Source organism: Arachis ipaensis, chromosome B10 (assembly GCF_000816755.2).
Source record: "Arachis ipaensis cultivar K30076 chromosome B10, Araip1.1, whole genome shotgun sequence".
NCBI classification, from domain to species: Eukaryota; Viridiplantae; Streptophyta; class Magnoliopsida; order Fabales; family Fabaceae; genus Arachis; species Arachis ipaensis.
The window spans coordinates 131,826,053-131,837,142 of NC_029794.2; the positions used below are offsets into that span (position 1 = coordinate 131,826,053).

Genomic DNA, 11,090 nt, shown 5'->3' on the forward strand with positions numbered 1-11,090 from the left:
ATCTAATCTTATCTTTATTCTTTATTTATATACGGGTTTATTTTAGTTGCGTTTTTATTTATTTTAATTATAAAAAAATAAAATGATTTTGTAATTAATGTTAAAAAGATAAAAATATCAAAGATAAGAGTTATTTGATTGTTTTAAAGATTTAAAATTTATATTTAAATTTATAAAATTATCTTTTCTGAGGATTACTTAAAATTAAAAAAATAAAAATAAAGTGAAAACAGGTAAGTTGACTTCATGTAAAATTAATAATTAAGAGTTATTAATAAAAATTTAGTCAAATCAATCAAATTATTTAATAATCTTCAATTATTAACTTCACGTAAAATTGTCTACATCTGAGTTTCCACCTACAAAATAAACCCTCTAGCCTCATATAAATTTAGAGTGAGTGAAAAAGAAAAACACGTTGGTCACCACCACCTTTGTTGTTGTTGTTCTTTAATCTTTACGTTGTGTTGCGTAATTCGAGACATTGACAAAGAAAAAGACGCAAAACGACCTCGTTTCACAGGTTCGATGACGCTTTTCCTTTTCCTTTCTCTTTCTTTCTCTTTCTCTCTCTCTCTTACTGTTACTGGGTTTTCTTTCTTTATTATTTTTTTCAACGTAGCTCGGCGATTCTGGACTTAATTAATTGTTTAATCGTAAAACCCTAATTCTGAGCTCGATAAATTTCAATGCTGGCAATTTATATTGGCTTCGCCGTTAATTAATTAATTGACGGTGTTCTTGGCTGGGAAAGATGGTAAAAAGATTGAATCTCTGCCGACGTCTCGTTTCAATTTAGTTTCATATATTTGTTATTCGATTCTTGAACATTAAGTAGAAGAATTCTTCAATTCTTGGACATTGATTAATCGATTCTTGATTGTGTTTCTGTTCTTATGTTCGTAAATGCGAGGTATTAGGGTAGATGAATTCGTTAAATTAGTGAATTTACTTTGCTACCAATTTGCATGCTTCCATTAGGGTCTGTTCTTTTTCTAAAAAACATAAGATATAAAAAAGAAAGAAAAGAAATTTATTGAGGCATAGATTACTCTATTTAATTATAGCTGGGACTGCTGGGTTTGAAGCAATGAAGCTCATGTGGTGTTTTATCAGTGGACCTTCTAAGACAAAAGAATGTTTTAACAATAGTGATGTAATATTAGTGGGTCAACCCTTGTTTTACTAGAGCTTTTACTTAACATATACATCAATTCGAAGTATGGAGTTAATTTTGATCTACTGTCAATATAAAAAGTTTACACAAATATATAAATAATGTATTGTTCTATCGGAGAAAGTTTTTGGTTCAACTTCTCATTATTAAAGAAAACATCATGTGATAAAATAAATGCTGTTGAACTTGTCTAAGAGTGAATCAAAAGTAAACTCAAGGAGATAGTGCCCACCGGAACGAAAGAGAATCGTCTTCTCTAAATGCTAATGATAAGTTTTCAATATCTTCCTAGTTAGCAAGCATTCAAATTTCTGTTATGAACACTTGATAGTAGAATGAGGACATTTAAATCAATGTTAGATGTTATTATTTGCTGCAGCTGAATTGAATCTATTGGTTGTAATGTAATTTAATTCCATATTATGATAACTATTTTTTTGTCATTATTCTTATCAATTAAAAGGTTGTTTAAGTTTCTGATAATCCTGTTTGTTGTCTACTCTGTTATTCTGATATGATATGGCAAAAATTCATGGGATTTCTTAAAACTAATATTTGTTAATTTTTTTTTTAGTGGATGGTGTAGCAAGATGAACCCAAGCGGTTTTAATCTTGGGAACACCTGCAGACAAATGCCAAGACATTCGCCATCATTTGCACCAATCCTGCCTCAGGATGGGGGTTTTCATTTGAGCCAGCAGTATGTAAGGAATCAAGTAGGTATCTCGACAGATTGGAAGGAGCATCCCAGAATTCACCACTGCCGTAATTTTATTGCAAGTAGAATGTAAGTGATATAAATTTTAAGTTAACCTCAACTTATTTTGCTTATTCCATGTATTGAGACTAACGGAATTTGAAATTCAGCAAGACATTGTTCTGCTCGGAAGGATTTCATGATGAGTATGCATTACAGATGGCAGATATTATGGAATACTGGTTATTTCAATATGCTACTTCAGAGGTTTGGTCCTTGAGTTTCTCATTTTTGGTCAAACCCATATGCATCACAGATATTTATTGACCTTTTTTACTTGTGTTCTGGCAGGAGGAGTATATGAACCAGGAGACATTAGGACAGCGAATGCAAACTGAGATTCAGAGGTTGAAAGATTGCAATAGCACTATCAATCCCACTTCACTGCATGCCATGTCTAATGTTTGTCTAGCCGAACCTACTTTCCAAAATTTAGCTAGTCCTAATATTGTTCATGAGCCAGTATGCATTGATAATAGAGACTGTTTGGGGACTATCCAGAAAAGTGAACCTACGATTTTTCTAACAACCATGGGAAAGTCCCCTCTTACTGAATCTTTAAATTTGTTCTCCAATCCGCATGTCTCAAGAGAAACACCAGAAGTCCCCAATCCTTTCCCTGGCATGAGGTCTAGCTGTGAGCATTTAAGCCTAAGGGAGTATCACCACCAGAAGTTGGATTTTCATCAGAATTCGGAACATTTTATGCAGCCGTATGAGCTTTGTAGTAATGCTTCTATCGCTCAGACAAGTTCATGTTTTGTTGATCAAGACCAGCATTGCTATCCGATGTTAGGAAATAAAACAGAGCCTCAGATTCCTACAACACTTCTTACTGGGGTTGATCAGTTCGCTTCAACAAGCGCGGCTGGTCATTTCTGTTTGGATGGATCCACTGTAAATTCAGACAGTAATTTGAAAGCTTCAGTTGAACAGAGGATCATGCTTGAATATTTTCAGTACAAGAACTTAAACAATGTCTCAGGAGATAGGCCAATTCCGTTTACTAATTATCTACATTTAAGGGTTTGTAGCAATGGGATGTGTATCTGTGACCAGTCTATCAAGCTGTCTTTTCATTTGAAATACTGTCAGAGTGATCAATGTCAAATATGTTCCCAATGGAGATTACTATGTGTCAGTGGAATTCCTGAGTCTCACTCGGAACATACAAATTGCATGATTTTGGATTCTGTTGAAACAGATATCGATGCTCCATCTGGTATCTCTGAGGTCGTGCCACCACCTACCAAGAGACTAAAAGCGGATCCTGCCAATATAGTTTCTGATCCATTGACTCAAAAGATGGGTGAACCTTTTTTTAAGCCTGTAGGATTTCCACAGTTGCAGCAACAACCAGAGTCTCCCCCCTCTTCTATCCATTCTGAAGTTACATCATGCAGTATGGAACAGTATACAAATCCGAATCTTGATTCTGTAATTAACGAGATAAAGATCAGTACAATTGATGGCACCTCTGGACATACTTTCAAGAGTAACAATATTTCCTCCGAAGGCTTAGAAGGTGATCACATCTCAAAGGAGTCAAAAGCAAAAGATCGTGATGTTACAGCATGCAGTAATTTAAAGGAAAATGTCATTAATGAGACAAAGAACATTTCAACTGATGACATAATCGGGCACAGTTTCAATAGGGAAAATATTCCCTCTGAAGGGTTAGAAGCTGATCACATACCAGACGGGTTTAAACCAAATGATGCTGCTGTTACAACCAGAAGTAACATAAATGAAAATCTTGTTACTGAGATAAAGAACAGTGTGGCTGATGATAGAGATGGGCACACTTTAAAGAAACCAATAGATCATGATGTGGCAGCCAGAAATAACCTAAAAGAAAGTGTTGTTGAAGATATAGAGGAGGTACAAGCCGGAATTGAGTTCAACCAGGGTGCAAAAAATTCTAAGAAAGTCATTGAGCTGAAAGCCCATCAACAAAAGGAAATAAGGTCTTCAAATAGTGTCTCCTTAACTGAGTTTTTCAGTAGCGATCAGATAAAGCAGCACATTATGAGTCTCAGAATGCAATTTGGTCATGTAAGTTCTCCATCTTCAAGTGTTTGGTGTTAGTTGAATTGTTGTCCAATTCTTCCCTGCTGAAACTACACAAAAATTATTTTGCAAATTAATGCTGATAAAAATCTGTTCATCTTTATCAATCAGTTTGAAATCATTCTTGTGTGATGATAAAATTTATTCAGTTTTTCTGTTCATTTTATGCTTATATTTGTTTATCTTCCTCTTTTTTTTTTCTTTTTTAACGTGAACCTTACCATGCATTTGTTCTATGCATGATCTGCTTGATCAGCTTTATTGGGATTATACACGTATTTGGTTAAATTTCTTGAAACTTACATCCATAAATTTACTATCAGATAACTGTGACATTAAAGTTTTCCTTTTTTAGGTGATTTAATTTCTTCAAATTAATCCTTAAGGTTAAATTCTTGTTTTAATAATTTGATGATAATTCCTTATAACGATTTCTTATTGGTTGGAACTGCCCCATATCTAGGGAGATTTAGTTTGTCTTGTGTCAATAATAAACTGAAATTACTGAGCTCAGTAGAGGCCACATCTTCTTTTCTAAGGATTTCTTCAGCTATAAGAAAGTCTATTCTTTAGGAAATAAAAACACAAGGTTTTGGAAAAGTTGGTGGTTCATACTTGATCGTTAATATGTTATGGAGGCCTCCTTAACTAAGTGGTTTGATCGTTAATAAAGTTGTTGATTTCATTTTTCATGATTCAATTGAATTTAAAAATCTTCAAGTATCAACTTGGGAAGCACGTGATGTGTTATACTTGTACCTTTTAGATTTCTTTTGAACTTTATAAACCATAAACAAGCTGATGCTGCTTTTTTAACAGGGTTCAACTGAGGAAGAAAGCAGAATTGCTGCTAATACATGCCAATTATGTGAAATGCAAAAGCTTTTCTTTTCATCAGTGCCAATTTATTGCTTATGTTGTGGCCTTCGCATCAAGCGAAATAAATACTATTACTACAGAAAAACAGACGAAGTTGTTTCGCAACATTGCTTCTGCACTGCATGCCATAATATTTCTCGAGGTGGATCCATCACTTACAATGGGATATCTGTTTCCAAGGAACTTCTTGATAAGAAGAGAAATGATGAAGTACTGGAAGAATCAGTAAGTTTCGTCTTCATGTACACTAATTCTTCTATGTTTATAGACGATTGAAACTCACTTGTATAATTTTTTCCCTTCTCTTTTAGTGGGTCCAATGTGATAAATGCAAAGGATGGCAGCATCAAGTGTGTGCACTTTATAACAATAAGAGTGATTTGGACTCCAGTGCTGAGTATATATGTCCCAGATGCCGCATAAAGGATATTGAAAATGGAACCCATGTACCCTTACCGGAGTCTGCATTTTTTGGCGCTAAGGATTTGCCAAGCACTATGCTTAGTGACCACATAGAGAAAAGACTTCTCAAGCGTCTCATGCAAGAGAGAGAACACTGGGCAAAAGAAAAAGGGATTACAGCTCTTGATGAGGTAAGACAATACTATGCAATTACAGTAGTTGAATACCTGTGTGGTGTTGCTATGTTTCAGCTAAACATGTTGTTCTTATGCAGCCAATCAATTAAATTGGAAATTGTAGCGTACTAGTTCTGATACTAATTACGTAGAGTCTGTTAAAATAGCTGTGTCAATCAATAGGCTGCAATGTAGATATTTTCAGATGTAGCATCATATTCTTCTCATAATATTATTCTTGATCTATATCAGTTGCTTTTTCATTATCCTTATTCTTTTGAGAAAAGATGTTTGGGTATTTATTCTAAAAGGCTGCATTTTCTGACTTTTTCCATGTATCACTCCAAATTACCAGGTTCTTGCAGTAGAAGATCTTTCTGTTCGAGTCGTATTATCTGTTGACAAACAATTGAGAGTGAATAAGCAGTTTCTGGACATTTTCCCAGAGGAGAATTATCCTGTCGAGTTCCCCTATAGACTGCAAGTAAGTTTAGATGTTAGCTAATTGGTCATGTATTTACTTCCAATTACTTCTTCAAGACTAAAACTATCTTGATATCACCAATTCACCACCATTTCGTCCATATTGTTCTGAAGAAATGATAGCAGTTACTTCTGTATCAGGTTATTCTTTTATTTCAGAAGATTGAAGGAGTAGATGTATGCCTCTTTGGAATGTATGTCCAGGAGTTTGGCTCGGATTGTGGCTATCCTAATCAGCGTTCAGTATATATTTCATATCTGGATTCTGTTAAGTATTTTAGGCCTGAAAGAGAGACTGTGACTGGAGAAGCTCTTCGTACCTTTGTTTACCATGAAATATTGGTAGGTTGCTTATAGAATAAAATATTCTTTCTTTATTATTATTTATTTAAACTACATTTCACCTTGGTTTCATTTACCAAGTTATTACATCAGTCACACCTACCTATCCATTCATTCTATTTATTATTTTCCTTTTCACTTTTTCTATCATCAAACAGATTGGATATCTTGACTATTGCAAGAAACGAGGCTTCACAACTTGCTATATATGGGCCTGTCCTCCTTTGAAGGGGGAAGATTATGTATTGTATTGCCATCCTGATACTCAAAAGACTCCAAAGAATGATAAACTGCGGCGCTGGTCTGTCTTTCTTTTCCCCCTTATGTGTTTATGTATTTTGAATTCTCATGTTATTCTTTGTATACTTTCATGTTATAGACTATAGAGAGTATATCACTGTATATAATCTATGGGTGTTATCTTTTGTATTATTTTTTCAGGTATCATTCAATGCTAAGAAAGGCTGCTGAAGAAAATATCGTCGTTGGTGTAACTAACGTATACGAACATTTCTTTGTACCTTCTGGAAAATTTGACTCCAAGGTGACTGCTGCTCGGTTGCCATACTTCGATGGAGACTTCTGGTCTGGTAATGCTATGGATCTTGCTAGGAAAATTGAGCAAGAGAGTGGAGGAGATTATGAGAAGACCTTGAAGGAACAAGTAACAAAAAGAACTTTGAAGACCATGGGATATGTAAATCCTTCAAAGGGGAGTGCCAAGGACATTCTAGTGATGATAAAGGTATGCAGTAGCGTTCACTCTTCATAGTTGATATTCTTAGATGGCTCCATCTCATTATTTCTGGCCTTCTGGGACTTTGAAGTGGTTACCAAATGAGATGCTGAATGACTCTTCATTTTTGAATTATCATAATCATTCCTCTATATGTTGTATCTTATGTAATCCTTTTTTATTCCATTCTACTCCCAATTTTCGTATCTTTCTGATGGCAGATTTAGGGTTTTAGTAGCAGAAGAGAGGATAAGGATCTGATTTGTTTGTGTTTTCATTTTCTGTTCTTGTTTTTAATGTCTTCTGTTTTTAGGATTTTGTGAAGGAGAAAGCAAAAATAGGAAATGAAAACAAAAAATATAATTTTATTGTCTTCGCTTCTTTTATACATAAAATCCTGAAAATAGAAAATGTTTTCAAACCAAACAGACCCTACTTTTTTATAATTACAAGAAGCTTCACTTTATCAAAATAAAAATTGCCTTGTTAGCAACATAAACCATATATCCGTGTTTCTTTTTGTGTTGGGTCAACAGTTACCTATTCCATAGTCAAGTGCAAAACCTGTTCACAAGAGCGTTCGATTCATATCAGTTTATATTTGTTTTCTTAGTTCATTAGAACAAAGATAGGTAGTAATGCAATGCAGCAAACTGAATAACCCATGACATTATCAGTCTACAACTTCTATGGATATATCATCTGCAATACAACCTTCACTACTGATTCCCTGACAATTCTCTAGAGCTGTGGATTCTTAACTGTCTATTCCTTTACTGTAGTGTTCTGCATTCACACAAGGATATATCCTTTCATGCATAAGCTTAATTGAATGTTGTATTGTTCTTCTCTATGAGTAAAGTTATATAAACTGATACTTTATATTTTGAAAGTGTAATCTGATCTTCCTTTATTTTCCTCTCTCATTAGTTGGGCCAAACTATGTTATCTTTCAAGGAAGACTTCATACTAGTTCACTTGCAGTATGAATGCATGCACTGTCACGAAGTGATGGTATCTGGAAGGCGATGGTTTTGCACTGAATGCAAGAATTTCCAAGAGTGTGAAAGGTAATGTTAACCTAAAAACATCTCATTTTTTAGAAAATAAATTTCCCTTCTATTTTCTTTCTTTTTTTTTTCTCTATTTTTTGCTTTCCTTCTTTTTCCTATACTTAAATGAGGGTTGAAGACCAGTGGGTCTAGTCATTTTTCATCTTCGTTGGATAAATTCACTTCTAACTTTTCCAAACAGATACTGGAAGAAATCGTTCATTTATGTAAATTATATATATATTGCACTCCTTGATTTGTCTTTACCCAGCCACTCCTATTAGCAGAATAAACACTCTCATGTAAATAGATAATATCCTATTTATATGCAGAATTTAGAATGAAAAAGTAAGCTTTGATTGTATGGATAAGACATAAAAGGACCGATCCTCATTTAACATGTATCAATGTTTCAGATGCCACACCGCTGACTCGCACACTTCAGTTAGTGGGGAGAAGCATACATTATGTCAGGTGACTGCCTAAACATGAAGCGAAGTTCATACGATTTTTGTTGTTTTTATTGATTTAATGCAAAAAACTAAAAATATTCTATTTTTTCTCATTTCAGGTTCTCATGGATGATGCCACTTTGGATACCAAGGAGAACGACACCATCCTTGATAATGAGTTATTTGAGAATAGGCCTAACTTTCTGATCTTCTGCCAGAAGAATCAGCTTCAGTTTGACACACTCCGCCGTGCCAAGTATTCCTCCATGATGATCCTCTACCATCTAAGGGCTCCTACCCTTCCATCTGTTGCCGAAACATGTAGCATTTGCTCTAAACACAATGTATTCCAACACAGCTGGAAATGTGATATTTGCCCAGAATTCACTGCCTGCGCAGCATGCTATAAAGAGAGAGGTGCTAATTGCCATCCGCATAAGTTGAGTCGAACCTCTTCAACAACACTTTCTCGGTCAGGGAATCTAGAATTGATGGAGAACTCAGTAATGGTATGAAACTATCTCATTGCTCACACCTACACAGTTATTTATTACTACTAGTGATTTTCTTCAGTTATATATTCTTAATCTGCACACTTGCTGACTTAGTCATGTAATTGTTCAAGCAGATTCAGAAACTGATGAAAATTTTACAGCATGCTTCTCGATGTCGCTCGAGTAAAACTCAACCCTGCTCTTACCCAAACTGTCTTCAAATCAAAATGTTGTTCTATCATGCCAGTAAGTGCACTGTTCGAGTTGCTGGGGGCTGCCAAATCTGTAAGAAGGCATGGCTGGCGTTAACTATGCACTCGAGGAATTGTAGAGATTCGCCATGTCACGTCCCGCGTTGCATGTGTGTTACACTATTTTTTTTCCCTTTTTTTCCCCTTCACAACCTAGAATCTAGCTTCCATACTTTATTGCATTAAATATTTACTTCATGATGTTCATCTCAATCTTGCAGGGATCTGAAGAGGCATGCAGAATGGATAGCTATGCAATTTGAATCTCGGCGGAGAGCTGCAGTTGTGGAAAGCATCAGAGGTCAATGATGATATAAGCTTTTTGTGCCTTCTATTAAATTTAACAGGAATGTCATCAACAGCAAGAAAGTGTACAGTCTTTCAGATTTCTAGTTAATTTGTAAAGTTAATACATAGTCTTTCAGATTTCTAGTTAATTTGTAAAGTTAATACATAGGCTTTGAGGAAGTGAAGAAAATTTTGTCCAAGAGCTTCTATAGAAAAAAGAATGGAATAAGAGGTTAAGATAAGCTAGAGCTGGTTACATCATAATTCTTCTGTAAATATTTGTGGTTATGAGGGTTTTAATTCATTACCTCATGAAAACCACCCGAGTCCCCTTATTACTAGCTCACTCTTAGGGATTTTACAACCTTATTTCTATGATGTAAATAAATCCTATTCTTTCCTTATATTAATACAATTGTTGAAGGTTTAATTTAGGCTTTTTTACCACTCTTATCTTGACTGTTCATTCATATTTCGGTTTTGCATTCACATTTTGGGTTTACTTCGTCTGATCCTTTTGCCGTTGTTACAATCTCATTTATTTCTGTTTTGGTTTCTTCAGTTTCCGTTTCTTTATAAAATAATATACTTTGCTTGTTGCAATGGGATGAAGGGATTATCATTAAGGAATGAGGAGCCGAGGAGGTATGCAATTATGCATTTATAACAAAATAAAAATAAAACAATTTCAATTTAAAATAATAGTGAGAATCCAATGCGAGTATAGAATAATATACATTTTTTTGGATTGGAACGCAAAGCACATCTGCTATGGGAAGACGTATAATCTATGCATAGAATCACAAAATTTTTTTTTTAATCATTGAAGAGTAGGGATAGCAAAACTTCTTGACTGTAGAAAATTTTTTTTGCAGGGATCCTCTGTCCCCCGTTAATCCCCAAAATTTATAAATTTATTGAATTGCCTTTAATAGTTGAATTATCCCGTTAATTCCCAAAATTTATAAATTTATTGAATTGCCTTTAATAGTTGAATTATCCTAATCCTCTCTGCAGCCACCCCCTCACTACTCTCTTTTCTCGCCGCGTCGTCACACCCCACCGTGCCATCACTCTCACTGCCGTCGTGTCCATTCTCCTCTCTGTTCCCGCATTTTCCACCTCGTCCACTGCTCTGTCCTCTGACTCGCCGTTGCGTCCTCCACTGCGTCATTTTGAAAGAAGTCACCGTTTTGTCGTTCAAGTTTTTTTTTATAAAATCTTGCTGTTTTTGTATAGGATGGATACTTGCAACTCTATTCATATTGAAATTAATAATTAGTTAGAATTATCAAATAGATAAGGAATGGGGTCTCTATAGGGAATGAGACTATGTGAAAAATGGAGATGGAGAGCAATATTTTCTCACCACGGAAACTGGAGACGGAGATGGAGAGCAAATCTCAGGAATGGAGAGATTCCCACCCTACTCCGTTGACATCCTATTGAAGAGTTATGAATAAAATTTAATTGAGGATTTGATGTATCTTAATAACATATTAAGATTATATATTAAGAAATTATAAATTTA

The 11,090-nt window shown here is 34.8% G+C and overlaps 1 protein-coding gene across 3 annotated transcripts; it reads left to right on the plus strand.

Moving 5' to 3' along the window:
- LOC107623510 (histone acetyltransferase HAC12-like) lies at positions 415 to 10,001 on the plus strand. 3 transcript variants are annotated; one of them, XM_016325816.2, is made up of 15 exons: positions 415 to 523; positions 1,752 to 1,964; positions 2,045 to 2,141; positions 2,226 to 3,989; positions 4,824 to 5,108; positions 5,195 to 5,476; positions 5,817 to 5,945; positions 6,086 to 6,286; positions 6,445 to 6,587; positions 6,728 to 7,031; positions 7,953 to 8,092; positions 8,491 to 8,548; positions 8,646 to 9,035; positions 9,155 to 9,381; positions 9,493 to 10,001. In XM_016325816.2, exons 2-15 carry the CDS (start codon positions 1,768 to 1,770, stop codon positions 9,578 to 9,580), a joined length of 4,305 nt encoding a protein of 1,434 aa, XP_016181302.1. In that variant the 5' UTR covers positions 415 to 523; positions 1,752 to 1,767; the 3' UTR covers positions 9,581 to 10,001. The 3 variants fall into 3 exon arrangements, with proteins under 3 accessions (XP_016181302.1, XP_020970725.1, XP_020970724.1); XM_021115065.1 differs by lacking the exon at positions 415 to 523 and adding an exon at positions 558 to 757; XM_021115066.1 differs by lacking the exon at positions 9,155 to 9,381.